The sequence below is a fragment of the Branchiostoma belcheri genome, unplaced genomic scaffold (assembly GCF_001625305.1).
Source record: "Branchiostoma belcheri isolate BF01 breed outbred unplaced genomic scaffold, Haploidv18h27 scaffold14, whole genome shotgun sequence".
Taxonomy (NCBI): domain Eukaryota; kingdom Metazoa; phylum Chordata; class Leptocardii; order Amphioxiformes; family Branchiostomatidae; genus Branchiostoma; species Branchiostoma belcheri.
In genome coordinates, this window is record NW_017802824.1 from 1,697,067 (window position 1) to 1,717,316 (window position 20,250).

Here is a 20,250-nt window from a genome sequence, read left to right on the forward strand (position 1 = left end):
ATTACACAATGGTGTAAGGACCAGAAAGAAAGGAAGTCGGACTAAATATTCTTATCACAGTGTGGTCGCATACTACATTTCAAAGTGGGAACATTGTTTGCCTCCTAAAAAGAACTAATTTTAACCGATATTTTCATTTGCATGAACACATCTTCCCTACAGAAATCACTTGTTTTTCAAAGACCTTACGCAAAGATCACTGTTGATCTTTAGATTCTGTTGTTACAACCACAACAAAATGCTATAAACAAGGACATTATATACTGTAACTTGTTATATAATGTCCTTGCTATAAATAATAACTCAGTTAAATGATTAAATGAGTAATTGTAAATTGCAACGAACTGCACAAACCTTTCTCCCTGCACGTCTAAATCCCAGGGAATGTTTTGATACGTAATACAAACAAGAATGTTCTGGTTCTGATTGTGATGTCACAGAGGTGATTTTTGCATCACTTTTATTGAACTTCAATCATGATTATCATTATTGCCATTTGTTCGATCATAATTTTAACGATGCTAAATCTTTTCACAGCAATGATATCGAACCTATTATATCGTGCAGTTAACTTTGTGGCTTCGGTAATTTTAGATATTGGACGTTAAAAATCAAGTTTATCGCATCATCTGATTTTTTAAACTTCCTATCACTTTTTTTAATGTTGAAAACTTTCTATCCTCGAAGTTCTGACCGTCAGAAAGCGCGCTGAAATTTGAAGCTACTGACGTCACCGAATCAGCCTCGCTCTGACCAATACAGGAAGTGAAGAGACGCGAACGTCCATCTTGGGGTTAGGAGAAGTCTGTCTGTATCCGCCAGACATCGGAGCCATCCGCGACATTTCAAGCCCGATTCTCAGCTCGTGCCGGTCTGCAGGACTTGCTGCGGCGTCTCCTCTCCGTAATCTATGACGAAGATGGTGATCAAGGTCTATATAACTGGCGTTTCGGCGTCAACTCAGGTAGGATGTTGGGAGGGGCTTGTGCTACAAACTTCCGCATATACTACCGAAACAAGGCCGTACTGTACAGCCTATGTCTGTATGCGATCAGCTCGTATGCAATACATCTGCAATACATATGCAAGCAATATTTCACGGATATTGAGATTTGGCTCTTCGTAGATTGCATTTATTGATAAACAAACCCACCAGGTCAAGATTTCAAAGTAGGTGACCTGCGTCAAGTTTTTTGGAACAGGATATTTCTGTCGCCCCCCTCCCCCTCCCTAGCGAGCAATGAGCCTGGATTGGAATGGCAATTATTTGCATGGACCACAGATCGTAGCCGTGCTTCGTTTGTCTTTCCAGATCAAATATAATCACGGACAAGATGCATGTAAATCGTACGTTATCTGTCAAAGTTTATAGAGGGCCCCTCCCATATATATTTGTAAACAAACCTATGTCGGCCCTTAAAACCTAAGCTTATACTCTAATAATATAGAACTGGTCAGATGTTTGCATATGGTCTGCAGTATCCGTCTTACACCAACCCAAGGGACTGGGAACAGTGGAAGATTGGACGATAAGCAAGCCTAGAACAAAATAGAACAGGGCCATATTAGTCCATAGAGGAAGTGTAGTAATGTCTGTGAACTGATCTGAACCTTACTTCCTCCAGCTGTGAGTTACGTGTTCCACAGAGCAGCTAATGATATACCCTCTTGCTTTTAATGTAATTTTTATATTTCTGAAATGATGTCAACAACAAATTATGCCTCTACAGACATAGTACAGTGTTGACATTATTCAAAACATTATTCCTGTTTATATTTTGATAGTTTCACTCCATTGCACATATCCCAGTGTATGCTTTGCCCTCAGGTGTAGACCATTGTTGCTGATAATCGTTGTCTGTTTTTCCTGGAGACCCCATGATTATAGTTTAGGCGACAGCAAGTAAATTTTATGGATGACATCCTCCGCAGACTCCAAATCTAATGCGATAGGGTGAAAAAAACAAGGCGGGCCGAGTAAAACAAGGTTCCAACATTTTAAAATTTTGGCTCAATCATTGTACAAATACTTTTGATTCAGTGGGAACATCACATATACACAGCCAGCATCACATATCAGTAAACGTGACTGCATCAAAGTAAGACTAAGAAACAAAACATTAAATCAGAGCCTTTTCTTGTTTCCTCTCTTCATATTTATCTGCCATCTACCTTTTGGCATGGCAACAGACGTCTATGACCATTTTGGCATGTTGACTACTTTCAGAAGGCAACAAAAATTTTTTTTCAAAATCAGGCAAAAATTTATGCGCGCCCTGATGTCGTCCATAAAAGTTACTTGCTGTGGCCTTATCCTTGAACAATAGAGTTTTTGGGTGTTGACGTCACCTCTTTGCCCTCCCAGTCATGTGTGGATCACAAGTGTAAACAGTGAGAAGTGAGAGTTCAGAGACCACACTTCCTCTTTGTCTGGATGCTAAAACAACAAGTTTTCACTTCTCAGTGTCTGTCATGGCTGTCTGGAACTGTTTTGTTGTACCTTCGTAATGACAGACTCTTTAAGATCTGAGAACTGCCATCTGGCATAATACACCTGTTCTGTGCTTTGGTGTATATGTATTGTGTTAGCAGGGTCCAAAACACCAGTCTACTTGTATGTCTAGACACGTAGGAGGGAATGTGGCCCAAATCTTGGCCTTCTAACCATCTTGTAGTAATGAATGGATGGATAATCATATGCAAATATTGTGCATCTATAATTAAGATAAGGAAAACAAGCTTTTTGTCATACCTCATGGGAAGACAATTCTGTAAGAAGTGTATGGAATTTCTTTCCATCCCCAAGGATTTTATAATTGTTAATTGCCATCAGAATCTCTTCACTGCATTTACCTCATAGTAAACCACAGACTTTTTTGTCTTTGATGTTTGTTGTTTAGATCTATTTGAAGGGTAATCTAGTACTAGTAGTGATGTGATAGTCAAAAGTGCACAATGCTTAAGGTAAACTACAGGGTGTATGTGTTAAGTAAGAGGACTTGTTCTGAGCCATTTGTCATGTTAAATAAGTTGTCTGCGTGTTGCTTACAGCTCTTTTAATTTTACCCTCCCAGGCCTGTCCTACAAAGCTAATGGAAACTTAACCATCACAGTAGTTGTAATCCCACTAAAAGCAGTACATACCCTTAGCTCTGTTCAAAGAAAATCAATCTAATAGATCACTTCTGGCCATATTAGTCGCTAGCTGTTGTCTTTTAAAGTCTGGCTTGTGTGATTACTAGATGTAAGCATGTCGGCAGAACATACTGCGCCTGCGGAAACTTGTGATATGATTGTGCTTCAGTAGGACGTCTCATATAAGTTCGAATTTGTGTATTTAAGGCTGATGTCCCCTCCATAGTTTTCAAATGTTGTATCGGAGAAGTTATAATCTGCAGACTGCAACGGATAAAACTCTAAATGCCACATTGACCTCATTGAGTTTTGAGTAGGCTCAGTACATTCTGCCGACATACTGTAGATGTATTAGTACTGTATGTGCTGTATTATGGCTGTAAATAATTCATTATGGATATGCTTTGATTCACATTAAGCTTACAGAGCTTACAGTAAGTGGATATGAACAATGCTGATTTTGTTACTTGTAGCTGTAATTGAAGTTGACAGTTTACCGATAATGTCCATTTGCATCCATTGTTGTAATGCTTTGGCATCAATACATGGTGTAATTATATAACTGCATAACCTAATGAAATAATTGAGTAACGCATAAGAAGTGCTTCTAGGAAGATTTCAAGTGCACTGAAATGAAAGCAGCCTTTCCAAGTTGAAGAATAAACTATGGATTTGGCTATGATTTCTTAAAATTTAAATTTTCAATTCAGTGCTGTATTTTCCCAGTATACCAGTGAAGAACTGACATCTATATAGACTAAGAAGACAAGGGTGTTTGCAAAATAAAGTATATTTTCAGCATTTCAAAATGTATTTAGGAGGGATACTGAAAAATACTTACTTGACAAAAACAGTCACTCCTACAACGTGAATCGTTAACCCAGGGCTCTAGCCAGCACCCATTTTTCCATGGTGTGTGATGGAAAAATTGACAAAATCTTTGGTTAGAGTACAAAAACATCCGAAGGACCAACAACAGCCACACTCAACCCCATGGTAAATGCTTATCAAAATGCAGGAAATTGTGTTTTTAAAGGCTTCAAAATCCCAAAATTGCCCCTGGACCCCCTAGATAGCGAGTACTCTCCCCCCAGGTCCAATCATGAACCTGGGTTGCCAAAAAAAAAGGGCTGGCTAGAGCCCTGCGATAACCTCTCTAAGATGTTTACTTGTTGTTTGAGTGGTTTGTTGTTGTTTTGTAGTTGAGGAAGCACCAGCAGGATGTACTGGACATCCTCGGAGGGATGAAAATCGAACACCAGATGATCGACGTGTCCATCGACGACGAGGCCAGACAGTTCATGTGGACAAACAGCAAACAACCAGAGAAGGGAAAACCACTCCCTCCCCAGATCTTCAACGGAGAAGAGTACTGTGGGGTAGGTACAGTTAGGCCCGATTTAGACTAGAAACGCTTAAGGGGTTTTGGCCAGGGAAGAGGAAAAAACGGTTTGTTATGGGTTTTCGCGGACCGTTTCCGAAAACCACGATGGCGTTTCAGAACCCTTCAGCAGCGGGCCCGAAACGCTTTTTGCTAGGTCTAAAGTCAAAGGGTTTCTTGAAACGGTAAACCAGGTCACGTGTCATACGCTAATCACATGCTAATAAGCCTGCGCGCGTCCATTTTCTGGTAGATTCGCGCCAAATTCGATTGTGTCCATTTTCGCCATTTTATATCATGTATTTCTCGAATTTTCGTCATCCTTTATGTCTGGGGGGATGGCAGAAGGCCAGGGGAGGGTCTGGACCCAAGAAGAGATCCGCTGCTTGATCAGCTTGTGGGCCGATCAAACTATACAATCCCGCGTAATAGGGAGGGCATACAGATGCTTGTGGACGGGCTGGCGGCTGAGGGGTATTTACGCACCCCAAAGCAGGTTCGGGCGAAGTTCAAGGCCCTGAAACACAAGTATCATAAGGCCAATGAGGCAAACCGTAGAAGCGGTTTGGGGAGGTCATCATAGGTCATTGTGGGTCAGAAACATCCTGCGCCACGGGCGGCCCGAAACGCTTCCGCCTCTGTGTCTAAAGACGAACCGTTTTCTGTGGCGAAACGTTTCGTACCGTTTCGAAACGGTATACCGTTTTTAGTCTAAATTGGGCCTAAGCCTGGGTACCATCCTGGTTAGTTTACGTCCACTCCCACAGTCCCTACCACCAAGTCATCCAGTTTTTATGGCAGCAAAACTTGAAACATTCTGGGAAAGCTGTCTGATATTGACATTTACTGCCATTTCTTACTAATCTTAGTACATTTTTGTCATCATTTCATGCATGAAGCATTTGAAATACATGTAGCCCTAATACAAGCTACATGAGGAGTCCCTTTATTTTTTGGTATCACCAATAAATAGCCAGAACTAGTGTACGGTACAAAACAAGCAACCTTTTTTGGACAGTGATAGTACATTTTGCCTCACTTTGCATCAGTATGCTTAAGCTCTGAGATACTACAATTGATTTACTTCATAAAAAAATGACCAGACAATTGACTTGGAAAATCCAGTTTTACTGCCCTGAAATCACTTTGGGTGCCTTTAGATCTTCGGAGAAGCACAGATATTGGGCTAAGATTCAAACTTCCTGAACAGAAGTTAAATGAAACCCACTGTGGCCTGACCAAAAACAGCTGTCGTTTGTCCAGTCCACTTCACATTGTTGTGATAAGAAAATCTATCATGTGTTGTAGGGCAATTACTATTGGAAAAGCATCCTGAATGTTCAAGGAGATTTGTTGTAATTATGACAAAGGTCAACAAGTTTTGTATGAATAAATGGAAGACAGTTGTGTTGGGATATTAAGTAGAAGTGTGCAAAATGTGCTATTTTTTATTTAAAAAAACAGACGTCTCTAAAGAATAAAGAAGAATGGAATTTTAATACATGTACATTAAAAAACAATTTAAAGATTTCCTTGGCCAACTCTTGTCCAAACTAAGTGCCTGATCCGTGGTGCATTACAATGTATTTCCAGTGCATTACAGGTGCATTACACTCAGCACATCATGGAGACATTGCCAAAGATGGTAGTGTTCCTTCTTGTCTTGTAGTCCCTGGGGATGCTAGTCATCTCCCCTGGTACCCAGTTGTCTGCTAATGACAGAGGCTCCTCCAGTTTACTTAGCTGTTTCATGGATATGAAAGAAAAATGAGGAAGGAGAAGGGAAAAAAGGTGTGATGGGCAGTAAGTTGTTCAGGGCTCGAAATACTGGGTGCATGTGCTTTAGGTCACACCAATTTGATTTGTTGGTTCTCATTTTTTTTTCTGAAAAAATATGAAGTGACAGGGAAAAAGAGAGATAAAAACAGACCTAGGTATCCTATGATAGCCCCAAATGCTATGATAGGAGCCATGACGTCAACATACCAAGCTCGTTTGTAAGCCAAAAAATGAATTTGAAATTTTAAATCAAACCAATTTTTATGGATGGAAATATATACTGTAACAACTCTGAAGCTAAGGACTTCCTTCAACTTTTCATATCGTAGGCTGGTTCTAACTGTTTGTCGGTGGTATCAATAAATAAAGGTACACCTCACATATAACCCTGTTTCAGGGCTGTTTCAAATGCTTCAAGTATGAAATGATGACAAAAATGTATTTTTGTTTTACCGCCCTAAAATTGCACTGGATGCCTTGAATCCCATTAGCATGGATCACAGATGGCTAAATGGTGATAAACAGGGTGGGAGATCTGGGGAAGCAGTCCTTGGGGAGGGATGATGTCATTACAATAAAGGCGGAAAATGACATCACAGATTAAAGGTCAAAGCCTTGCACTGACTCACCTGTTACAGATACATAAAAAAATACTACAGTTGCAATTGTTACTACTTCTCTATTAGATATCATAATGATCACACCTTTACAGTGCTCGAAATGTCTTTCTGCATACCTGCAATAGTGCAGTTTAGTCTGGGTGCCATATGTATGACTGGGCTCCCATACTCACTCCCTAAGAAATACGGCACCCAGGCTAGGTATGTTGCAGTTAACATTGAAAATTACCTACACCAGAAGAATTTTACCTGCACCACTGAGAATTTAGAAAGTATGGATCATGCTAAAAACCGTTCAGAACCCATTACCATTATTTCTTTTACACTTCATAATCATGTACATGTATATATGAACCTAGTACATGAGCCAGTTCATTCCAGTGTTGGAAGGAAAGTTTAGTCTTTATTTCATAATGACTGGTCCAACACAGATGAAGTTTCATGCTAAATATAGTTGCTGCTAAACCTTCAGGAAATGCTGTTGTTTGAATTCTGCAGGGCTGGGAAGAGTTTGAAGTGGCCAAGGAGAACGAACAAGTCTACGACTTCCTGAAACTAGACCAACCAGCAGGAGAGAAGATCAAGTTCAGAGGGGAGGGGGAGGAGGAGGAGGACAAGAAGGACGAAGAAGAAAAGGCAGAGAACGAGGCACCAGCTGCAGACGAGGGAGAAACGAAAGAAGAAGAAAAAGCAGAAGAAGAGGCGCCTACAGAAGATGAATAGACAGATTAGCTATGCGTTAACTCAAGGCCTCGTCAACATCAACGCTGCCATCCCGTAAGGTCCAACCCAGCTGTCCTCGCAAAGCAGTAACAATACATTTCATCCATACCATGGTATGGAGTGAAATATAACTAACATTGCAGAGTGTCTAGAAAAAGGGGGTTTGCAATAGTTTTGTCTTGCCATGGACCCAAATAATGATTCTGTGACAGACGCACATGTGAAATTTGTGAACGACAAATGTTGTTTGAAACTGGAGGTGTTACTTATGTAGGATGGCAGCGTGACAGGTAAATAACTGATGCCTTCTTGCCAAACACCTATTGGAGTGCAACATCTCGGTACAACATGACCGTCTGTCTAATCAAAAGTTGGATAATCATACAAGGCAGTTGAATGTATAACAGGGGCCTTCCTTAGGATTGTTGCCAGTCTGTACACCTTTATTTTGCTTTAAGCACGTTTCAGCACTTTTTGTTTTATTAGATATATTTCTGATCTGTTCATTCAAAGAGAATTCAAAAGATATTTTATACGCGTTTTACATAATCTCAGCTTCAAATGACACCTTGTGGAATCTATTGGGAAACAAATTTAAGGAGACCAGGAACTTTCGACAGAGATTATTTGTTCTAGAAAAGTATGTTACTCAGTTGAAGTAACACACTGCAGTTAGGACCATTCTTTTCTGTTCGATTTGCAACACCTTGCACCAAGCCACCAAATAAAAAGGATCGTTACTTCAGTAGTCCACCTCCTAAATGTAAATTTGTTGTATTTTTAGTCACCTACGTCTGTGGGAAAAATTAGCATTCATCAATTTTTTGATTGTGTACTGTTTGACCACTGGAACTGTTGGTAGTGTTAGAAAACGCTGTCATGACAATGAACTGGAAAGCGGCAATATTGCTGGACCAAGTTTCCCCACTAAAAGATCCCATAGAAGCGGATATGTAAGCAGCTTTGATTTTTTAATCTACGTGCCAATTGATCGAGAGAGGATAGCTCTGTTAGAAAATGCGTTAGGACATTGTCAATTTTTGTTGGATAGTTGTTAGAGTTGTATGCTGATACATGTAACCGTTATGTACGCCATGTATACATCTTTGACATATGCTCTGCTGTATTTTACTCAAGGTCCAACAGTCGTGATTATATGATAATCATTTATTGGTGCTCGCAAAACCCTGCACAATACAGCAGGTTTTGCTGGTAGGCTGTTCTACAGTGCAGAAAGTAGGCAGACAAATCAAACCATTTACAGATCTCTGTATTTCCTACTGTATTCTTCAGAATTTTTATAGTTCTTCAGTAGTTATATGTGATGCTTTAGGGAAAATTCTCAGCCAAATATATCCTTTTGTAATTTTCAAGTACATTGAAAACATGTTAGAACCAAAGTTTGGCGGCTATCAAACTTAATAGCTTTGATTTTTTTTCCATCTCCATAATTCTTAGATCAGATTTATAAGGATGAAAAATACTGTTAGTGGATTCCCTGTGTAAATTATGTACAATGTAGAGGTTTGAAGTGAAGAAAGTTGCTGTGTTTAAGTTTATGTAGCAGAGATGTGTGTTAATAGCTGATGTCAGTCGAGCCAAGCAAGTCTATGTAAAGTTTAGAAGTGCTGTCAAAAATATCATACTTCTCTGCAATGCCTGCCAATAACATATGCTCATACATAACAATGCAATATATACAACAACAAAAGTTTTTAGTTTTCTTCTGGTAGGCCATATAGGTATTAGCCTAGTACTGTGGCCATTGAAAAGGGTTGTGAAAACATCTCAGTTTGATTCAAATGCAGGAAAATGATCCGTTCGTAATGATAATAAAAAAAAGTTGAAAACTTCCATGATTCTTGTGTTTTCATTCTTTATTTCACAGAAGTTTGGCTATAGGATATTGACACTTGAAAGATTTGGAATTATAATGGTGCCTAAATGGCATTGGTATTGGCATTTTGCATTATAAACCTTGTTAAGCAAGAAATTATACCTGATATTGTGGTAGCCTGGCCTGGCAGGCACCCAGGTTTTTCCGTAAACCCTGTTGTTACTTTTCTTTACTAATCCTCAGAAAATGTATGTGACTTGATGAAATAAAGATCTTGCTGATATACAGGCTTCAGTATACTATATATATGTACTAAAATACATCAATCCCTCGCTTTTCCATGGGTGTACTGTTGTGTCAAACAAAACGTTAGTAGTGCAGTATTGAGGCCACAACTGCAATACTTAATACATGGAACTGATGGTGAGTTCAGCACCAAGGAGAGGTCCACACTTATAATGTAACGTTACATTAAAATGGGGTAGGGGGTTCTACAAGTTTGGGGATATAACACTTGCTGTAGCAGAAGGTCTCCTGATCGTTGGATTTGGCACAGAAAACAAGTCCAAAATTTGGCGACGACAATAATCACTTTTGATTGGCGGCGGAATGGTGATGGTTAATTATCAAAAGCAAGAATGATTAATCTCGTTCGCACCCCTATACAATTATCACACATGGTACGGTCCGTTCGACCAGGTGCAGGCAGCAAGCTGACTAGTGTGACCACGCTTTCGTGCGGCGTGTTGTGCGTGAATTCTCTCCAACTTTTGGGGTAAATTTTCGTCTCAAGTGTACAGCTATATCGTCTGGGCGTTTCCAGGTCGGATGTGTGCCGTTCTTTGGATGTTTGAGGGAGAAAATCCGTATCTCCTGGCGCTGGCGGGCGGAGTTTGGAGACTGGAAACGAAAAATTATGGTGACTACCATGGCGGCGTGCACGTGGTGCTGAAAAAGACCGGTCGTTCTTGCGAGGTAAGACAACAAATTAGCTCCTTACATGTACATGTTTGTACTTGTATTTTTGCTTCCAACAAACCTGTAGCAACAGACCACTAACTAATTCGTTATGTTAACTGTTATACTCCGTAAAAATTCGCGTTTTGTGCAACGATATGTGGGCCCATTTTGTACTTGAATATTTTTAATAGGGAGGTTGTTTTCATGACTATCGTGGTTTTGGGGAGTACTGAATATATTTCTTCCGTGTTGAGTGGCATTGAAAAAAGCTAGGAGCAAATTTCGCTGCTAAAACTGTTACAAACACCTTTTTGTTTGTTGGAAATTTCCACAGTTTGGCCCCCAGTGAACACCTTTTGGAACGTACCGCACGTGTGCATAATTAAATCCACTCAACATTCCCGCCAAAAAAAGTAGCGTAAACTAAACAAGACTTCCCAAGGCTGAAATTAACTGGATGCATAACAGTTATATCATTTATATATTAGTTTAATTTCGTTTTTTTTTTTGCTGGTTTATCCTTGCTTTTGAATCAGAGATTGTCACATTGGTTTTCTACTGGATTTTATACTTCATTGGCAAATCATATCTGTTATTGTATGAAGCAGTCACTGTGGTTGCACTGATTTGATTTTGAGGATGAACTATGCAATCTTGGTCCTTATTGTATAATTTATTATATGTGCTAGTTCTATTGTTTAATTTTATGCAACTGTGACCACCATTTTTGTGGCTTATGTATTTGTTATGTGACAGTGTAGTTTTTAATACAAGTAACATTACGCAATATTCAATAAACAAATCACTATACAAACAGTGTAACAAAATTCACCAAAAAAAGTGTCATAATACTGTAATATATAAAATATGTGTAATATGTAGTGCTGTGTACCGGTTCGCTGGACCGGTTCCGGACTTGTAAAAATGTTTAGGTTCAAGTAAAAAAAAACCTAAATGTCAACAATCTATTCTGTATCTGTATAGCCGGTATATCCGCCTTTCGGCGTAACACACCAGCTTTGCAGGCACACGGCGCAGCGGCAGCTGGCTACATTACACCGATCAACTTGTTACACCTAGCCCTTGGACATCTAACTCTAGATATTGTTTAAAGCTATCATAGCTTTAAGTTTAAACAATGTCTAGAATCTAATGACAATGCCCCTTCTGTACTTGGTGACAGTGAGTTCCACTCTGCGATAGTTCTAGGAAAGAAGGAATTCTTGAATGCCTCAATCCTTGGTTGATAGCTCTGATACTTGAAGTTGAAGGCTTGGCTATTTCTTGTTCTCTTCTGGGCTGGTATTAGGTACTTATTGATTGGGACGTCCACCTGTTTACTAGTCATTTTGTACATCATGCATAGTCTGGACATTTTTCTTCTGTCTTCTGACACTAGCACCTCTTTCATAGTTTAATTATTCATACAGAATCTTGCAGCTTGATTATGTACCCTTTCCAGTTTATCTTTGTCTTTCTTTGTGTATGGATCCCATACTGTCGCGGCATACAAGTGACGTGTATGCAAGTGATTTTACTCTAGTTGGGCATGCCCACAAATTACGTTTGATTACTCCCAATGTCTGTTTAGCGTTAGTTTTGCTTGTTCATCATCTGTTTCATTTTGTCTTAGGATACATGTATGTCAGTTACACAGAAGTGGTCAGACTCCAGAGTTCTTTTTTCAAAGTTATTTGCATAGTCCAGTTAGGTCTTTCCTGATGGTTCATCGGCTTTTGTGCGAATGTACACTTTTCTCTTACTCTTAGGTTTCCTGTTTTGTTTCGGTGCCAGGTTAACGTCCACTAGAACCATGTCATGGTCACTTTATTCACGGGACTACTGTTAGCCTCCTTCGCAGTCTTGTTGGGCGTGGGCGTAATTTTTTCTCTGGGCGACGCGAGTAATATGCCGCCGCGAGGGACGATTTGCTGCCGAGGGACTTTTGCTACGGAGAGAAGGTTTCCGCGCTCCAACAAGACTGCTTCCAATCGGCGAGTTAAAAGGGCTATCAAAAAACACTTAGGAGCGATTGGCATGGATGTGTGAACTTCCCGCAATAAACGCCACCAGTGCAGGGTGGTGTTCACGCCCCGTTGATCGACGAGCCAAAACTTGTAACTTTCCAGCGGTCGCCGATCAACCCGTCGGTAGAACGCCAACCATTCCCGAAAACCGAGCCCTATTCACTCAACAAAATCCCGGAGACATTGTGCCGCCATGTTGTTTGGTGGCGGGTGGATCTCACTGACCATGGGAGGGTAACACACCGCTCCGCAGCAAGTTGCGTAATAGAAAGAATTGCACATTTCACCAGCAAAAATAGTACTGTAAATTGTCTTGGTTTGTTTGCATGGGACGCTTAAATATGCACACCAATGGCTTTGTTGTAACATTACCAATGTTCTCTGTTGGAACCTTCGACTATAACGTAACGCAAGCTAATAAACCAACCGTTGACAAAGGCGAGCGCGTGTCATGCGTATCTATGAATTACCCTTGCGCGGACATGAGTTAAGTTTAAAAACACACCTTGTATGACCTGCGCGAACATGTGAATTGGACCTGCACGAACATGTTAATAGCCTCTATGAAAGGCTGGCTTAATCCGAGGTCCTTTTAACTCGCCGATTGGAAGCAGTCTTGTTGGAGCGCGGAAACCTTCTCTCCGTGGCAAAAGTCCCTCGGCAGCAAATCGTCCCTCGCGGCGGCATATTACTAGCGTCGCTCAGAGAAAAAATTACGCCCACGCCCAACAAGACTGCGAAGGAGGCTAACTACTGTAGTCTTTTGAATTATGTTGGGGTTATTAACCAAGACCAGGTCCAAGAGATTACCATTTCTAGTTAGTTCCTGGACTGTTTGGAATAACCCGTGGTTATCCACTAGGTTTAGTAGTTTCTCTGCGTGGCCTGTGTTAAGGCCTGACTGTTGTCAGCTACAGTAGTATCCCATTTGATGCCAGGGGTGTTGAAATCGCCAAGAATGATCACATTGTCAGAGTTTATTTTTGCTCCTATTGTACCTATTGACCTGTGAAGTTCATCCAGCTTATTGCCCTGGTCTGATGGGGGTCTGTAGTATATATCTATTATCAGTGGTTGCCTTCCTGCAAGTTGGGTTTGTGTCCACAGGACCTCGCAGTGGTACCAGATGTTTTGCTAGATATTCGCAGCCAAAATGCATTGTTCTGTACGTAGCATTTCTGTGTAATTGGGCATGTGGTGTACCATTATGTCCGTGATGATTAACGTTTTTTTATTTTCACCGTAGCAGTTTTGATATTGAAGTAAATGTATTTTTTAGAAACATCCCTACTTTTACAATCCTGTGGAATAGGCCCTAGGTTTAGGTAGTTGTCTGGTAGCCGAGGTTCTCTAAGCAGATATTAGGTGGCTGTTGTGCATAATGGTTGTGGGTATCTTTTGGGATTGTGGTTTGCACCTACTGCGATACCTTGTCAAATGAATAATATGTAGTGAATGAAAGATATTGTTATGAAAGCTGACTTTGTTAATCTATTTAGATTGTGTGTTGTTGATTTTATGTAGCCTGTGTTTACACTAAGTCAGTCTGCAACTGTTTCCCCAAGACGGGGGGCAAACTTCTGGGCAGGTGGCCACCAGGAGCGTTATTTTTTAGTCAGGCTAGATAATTAGACCAGGGATTTATCCATTTTTACGATACGCTGTTACCAGTTGTTAAAGTGATCACACACTGTTTACATACACTATTACTGTTCTCAATCTGCAAAATATAAAACTTCACGGAGAATTGTCGCCTATGGACACTTGTTTCATTTTAATACTGTGCACCCAAAATATTTTTTGTGCACCCATCCCCAAAAATGAATTTGGAGCCCTGTTGTGTGACAAAATTTCTTGCTAGGCCAATTGCTGTTTTCTATACACTGACTTTTGTTTCTCCCGTTTTCAAGATGTGGACCCGAAGCCTGGTCTGAGTGGAAGGAAGAACCACACTTTTATGGACAGAGCTGTGTGAAAGAAAGATGGGGAGCGTGAGTATGGTTTCTTTATTAACAGGTGGCAACATGCCACATACAGTTAGGCGCACACATGCGCACTCACATTTCTCTCGTTTGCCCAGTTCACTCAATTCTGAGGGTTTGCATGCCTTTTGTCCGTGTGGTCCGGACCGAGCGGAAGAAAGAACCAAACTTTTAATTGCAGAACTGTGTGAAAGAAGATGAGGAGGTGTGAGTAATTATGTATGGTTTCTTTGCACACTAACATTTCTCTCTTTTGCCCAGTTCACTCTACTCTGAGGGTCTGCATGCCTTTTGTTTGTATGGACCTGAAGCCTGGTCTGAACGGAAGGAAGTACCAAACTTTTATGGGCAAAGCAGTGTGAAAGAAGATGGGGAGGTGTGAGTATGGTTTCTTTATTAACACAAGACAACACTCCACATGCCTTTAGGTGCACACATTCCACTCGCATGTGTCTTTTGCCCAGTTCAGTCTGCATGCCTTTTTTCCGTGAAGAGCCCTTTAACTGTAATTGTAGCCAGTAGCTTTAATCCCACGTTAGGCATCACTGTAAAATTCTTAGTATCGTGTAATTGAAAATGCCAAATTGCCCCCACATTTTTTTTCGCCCTTTTTTTACACTTCTCTGGACATGTTAATTCAAAGTTCTACCAAAGAATCTGTTGATCAAATTTCCCGCCAAAAAACCCAACTAATTGGCACCCTCACCTGGTTGATTAATTGGATTAAAGTTTCCCGCCAAAAAACTTAGTATATGGAGCACTCTAACCTTGAACTTGTGGCCCCCCTCCCCACTCTTAACTTCTTCCACAACTTACACAGTATGTTAGTTACACTGTTCCAACACTTTAGACATGTAACTTCTCCGAACACGTAGTCACCACACTTTTGGTACCCTTAGTTGATTGAGCAGAGTTTTTCTGCCACAACAACTTTACAATAATCTCTCGCTCTCCTGGTCAGTCAATTGCACTGGTATACTGATGTTTCGAAGCATCAATGTCTCCGGAAAGACATCCCACGGGGAGTACACTTAGTGCATTGACCGACCAGGAGAACGAGAGATTATTCTAAAGTTGTTGTGGCAGAAAAACTCTGCTCAATCAACTAAGGGTACCAAAAGTGTGGTGACTACGTGTTCGGAGAAGTTACATGTCTAAAGTGTTGAAACAGTGTAACTAAACATACTGTGTAAGTTGTGGAAGAAGTTAAGAGTGGGGAGGGGGGCCACAAGTTCAAGGTTAGAGTGCTCCATATACTAAGTTTTTTGGCGGGAAAACTTTAATCCAATTAATTAACCAGGTGAGGGTGCAAATTTACTTCAAAAGAAATCAACAAAACGAGTCCCATTATTTGCTCAAAAGTTCTCTTTCAGACAAGATTTAACGGAATCGGCTGCCGGTATTTCAAAACCTGCCCAAATTTTCAAACTAACACTGAAAACTATCTGCCTAAACTACCGTAACTTGAACACGGGCTAGTAGTACATTTCAAGTAGAAAGCCATCTATCTACAGTATCTTTTAGTTTTTTTCTGTGAAATGACTTTTAAAGGGAGCGTCTTTTTAGCGAATTACCATTCTGGGGCTGTCCTTGTCGCACAAATGACTTTTTTTGCTCTGGCCATGTACAGATTGTGCTCCCATTTATTAATCCGATGTTTTATAAATTGAAGTCAACAGTTTTACTTTTTTCTTTTAAGCAAATGACCACTTAACGCCCTATAAAAATGTGCTGAAAATGTTGTCCATAGCACATCTGGGCAAAAATCCACCACGGTCACAAATGATAAGTTCAAACCAGGTGTCTCCTTAATTCCTGCAAAGTTTCTGTGCTGTACGATATTGTGCCCCAAAAAAGGTACTTTATGAGCGTGTACAGCACGGAAACTTTGCAGGAATTAAGGAGACACCTATTTGTACTTGTATGTGGTGGTCAGGAGTTTTAGCCCAGTTGTGCAAGGGCCAATATTTTGCAGGGCGTTAGTGGTCATTTGCTTAAAAGACAAAAGTAATATCAACTTTGATTGTGCTCCCATTTATAACTCTGAAGTTTTATCAATCTGGACATGATGAAAGCAAAATAATTCAAATTCGTGTAACAAGAACAGCCCCAGAATGGTCATTTGTGCTCATTCAAAGACTTTTAACTTAGAAAGTCAATAGACTTTAATTCCAATCTTCACGGCCAGTTTGAAAAGTGGTCCCGTGAGAGTACAGCGCTACCCGAACGTACGTTAATATCTTGCACGAAAACGAGACTGGTCGTGATACGGCTTCATAGTGTTCTATCTTTCATAATGGCTTACAATATAGGACCGAGCGGTGACGCGTCTTCCTCGGTAAGTTACAGTCTTTCACGGTGAAAGGTTCAAATATTTATACGTGGTACAAATAGAGAACGTTGTTCTGAGCATTTGGGTGTAATTTCAGCCAATGGAAATGACAAATATCCACTCATTTTCCAAATTTCCTGACGGAACTCACGTGTTTACTATATGTACGTTATAAGCTAGCTACGCTCACATGAAAAACCGGTAAATTTCTGACTTCATTCGTACCAAACCTCCAGGGGCGTGAAAATAACAGGTAGAAATCCTTGTGGTTAAACATTTAGGCCACACCAATTTAATTTCTTGGTTAATGGATTTTTCTAGAAAAATAATGGAGCGCGCGGATGAAAAAAAAACAAAAAAAAAACATCCTATTATGGCCCAAAATGGTACGATAGGAGCCATAAAGTCCAGGCTGGTTCAAAATTTAAACAATGAATTTTGAACTTTTAATGATACCACTGCATTGAAATATGAAATGACTGTAACAAGTAGTAAGAAAAGGACTGTTTTCAACTGTTCAGGGCAAAATATGAGCATTTTGCAGTTGATTCTGAATTTTTATTTTTATTTGCAAATCAGAAAAAAATGAAGCGGCGAATCCGTTAACCAAGAAATTAAATTGGTGTGGCCTTAGGAAAATTTTGGCGGTTGCTCCGGAAATTTCAGGATCGCAAGTCGATATTTCGCATATATTAGTCATGCGTAAATCGTCAAGTGAGGGAGGGGGCGCGTACGTAACTTGTTTACTTCGAAAATTATCCTCTACTTTCTCTAGATTACCGGTTTTTCATGCGAGCGTAGCTAGCGTAAATAACGTACATATAGTAAACACTCGAGTTCCGTCAGGAAATTTGGAAAATGAGCAAATATTTGTCATTTCCACTGGCTGAAATTAAACCCAAATGCGCAGAATAACCTTCTCTATTTGTACCACGTATGAATATTTCGACCTTTCACCATGAAAGACCATAACTTACCGAGGAAGACGCGTCACCGCTCGGTCCTATACTGAAAGCCATGATTATGAAAGATAGAACACTGTGAAGCCGTATCACGACCAGTCTCGTTTTCGTGCAAGATAACGTACGTTCGCGTAGCGCTGTACTCTCACTGGACCAGCAAAAATGGCCGCGAAGATTGGAATTACGTCTATTGAGAGTATATGATCCTCGTATTAATATTTATCTTTTGCAGAGACCGTCGGGACCTTTAAAGAAATCCTGCCCCACTGTCAAGGCCATACCTGATGGACGCTGGACATTTATCAACCTCTAACTGTAACTATCTACAGTTTAGTTATACTGGACTTTTATCAACCTCTAACTGTAACTCTATCTACAGTTTAGTTATACTGGACATTTATCAACCTCTAACTGTAACTCTATCTACAGTTTAGTTATACTGGACATTTATCAACCTCTAACTGTAACTATCTACAGTTTAGTTATACTGGACATTTATCAACCTCTAACTGTAACTATCTACAGTTTAGTTATACTGGACATTTATCAACCTCTAACTGTAACTCTATCTACAGTTTAGTTATACCAAGATTGATTTTTAACCTACCTACACTATCTGTAACTTGACTGCATTAAAAGTAGATAACTTTATAGTAATTATAATCCTGGCAAAAAGACAAGTAGACATTTTTGTTTTGCCGATTCCTCCCTTTGAAACATCACACACAGCTTACCTGTAGTACATTTTACATCTACAGAAAGAAAGCACAAAATTGCCTTTTCCATTTTCTGTCAAAAAAATAGGACATATTCCTAACAATCATTATGTGACCAAAGTTGTTCGACTTCAAGGTGCAGATTTGCCACAATTATGCAATGACCACGTACTAGCTGGACGTTTTATCACATAGATGAGTTTAATGGTAAATAGATTGACCCGACTTTCCATTATGCAAACTTAAAACGGCTGGTTACGCATTGCGGCATGCAGACCCCATTTTTGAAAGAGTAGTAAGATAAAAGTCAACTCACAGTCAAGTCCGATGTTCTCTTCTCTTGTAGGTAGATAACAGGTCCTTCAGAAACGTAACAGGTAGATCCTCCTGGAATAATAGTCCTACAGTGTGGACAGGTACAGGATAGCTGACAGGCACACAGGAGACAGTCCCACAATGTCAGCTATACATTAGCAGCATCTCAAGCCTAGGGTGTAAAAGAAATGCACATTTAGAAAGACCACAGGCCAAATACTAGTGTAACAATCACTCACAGAGCATCATACATCATTTGTTTGAGTTCTAAATCCTTTTTTGGGTCGGCCTGGGGCAGGAGCAATTCTGAGTGGGGAAAGAGCAGAGCAAAATTGCAGTCAACATTCAATAAAAAAAGTCAACATATTATTAGGAAAACATATATCATGACCATGGAAAAATCAAAGTACATCTCACATAAAATACCTCAGACCTGTGAGTCACCAACAACACACAGAATGTTGTTCAAACATCAGTTCAGCAGCATTCAAGCACATCTCATATTGACAGAACATTATGGGAAAAGATAGCTTACATAATGCATATATATATATCAGTAAATAATTCAGAAAACAGAGGAAGAAACGAGCGTATCTAATGCAGTCATCATAGTAGTTCAAAACGGATCGGACATGAAGCTTAAGCACGGTATTAAAGCGAGTGCAACCAGCTGCCGGGCCCAGTGGTGAGGGCACCGACAGTACGTACAGGCTTTTAAGGCCAGGGTAGAAGCCGCCCTGCCATAACCCGCGAACCCGCCATTCTGCCTTTTACCTTCATTCCCTCTCTTCTTTTTTCGTCTTTCATTGTGGAGCTGCCACCTAGACGATACTGCTGCCTTTTTTTTGTGTGGCTAATACGGATGGAGTTCGCGAAAGCCTCCATCCATGAAAGCCGTGTAAGTGCCTTTCCCAAGGGCACAAGATCGGTGACATGGCAGGGTTCGAACCCGGGACCTCGTGGTTCTGAGCCGAACGGTCTGTCGTTGCGCCTCACGACCCCAACGAAATGCAACGAGTTTGGCCCAAATACTACAACATAGAGGACAATGTTAAAGGCGACTCACCTTCTTAAACGGACGTAGCTCGTTTTAAAAGACGAATTTTAACCACCGAGTTCTTCCCTGTCCAAGCACCGTGACTCGCCATCTTGCTCTGAGCAGCAGCGTGGTCTAACACCTGGGTCTAACCACCTGATAAGGTATCACCATAATTTGCATTTTCTCAATTAGATAATTAAGTTAGGCCATGTTGATTTCATTATATGGATGACATCTCCTGGGAACCCCAAAACTGATGCGATCGTGCGAATAAAAAAAAGTTGCCTTCATTAGGAAATCTAGGTGGTCATAAAGGTTGAACAAATGACTAAACACACAGAGTAATATTTTATTGGCATGGTGAATCTTCATTTTCATTCTTTCACATTTCTTTTCTTCCTTTGGAATAGATTTTGGCATTCTATGTTTTCCTTTTTTCAGT

General features: G+C 40.3%; 1 protein-coding gene across 1 annotated transcript; it reads left to right on the forward strand.

The window, feature by feature from the left end:
- Window positions 1-727: 727 nt before the first annotated feature.
- On the forward strand, window positions 728-9,494 carry LOC109464714 (SH3 domain-binding glutamic acid-rich-like protein 2). Its single transcript, XM_019761777.1, has 3 exons — window positions 728-964; window positions 4,338-4,514; window positions 7,414-9,494. Exons 1-3 carry the CDS (start codon window positions 911-913, stop codon window positions 7,636-7,638), a joined length of 456 nt encoding a protein of 151 aa, XP_019617336.1. The 5' UTR covers window positions 728-910; the 3' UTR covers window positions 7,639-9,494.
- Window positions 9,495-20,250: the final 10,756 nt, after the last annotated feature.

What these genes read in the sequence shown, in the direction of transcription:
- LOC109464714 (XM_019761777.1), top strand. Translation starts at nt 911, where the DNA reads ATGACGAAGATGGTGATCAAGGTCTATATAACTGGCGTTTCGGCGTCA. An exon ending in GCGTTTCGGCGTCAACTCAG is followed by an intron (nt 965 to 4,337) that starts GTAGGATGTTGG and finishes GTTGTTTTGTAG; the next exon opens with TTGAGGAAGCACCAGCAGGA. An exon ending in ACGGAGAAGAGTACTGTGGG is followed by an intron (nt 4,515 to 7,413) that starts GTAGGTACAGTT and finishes TGAATTCTGCAG; the next exon opens with GGCTGGGAAGAGTTTGAAGT.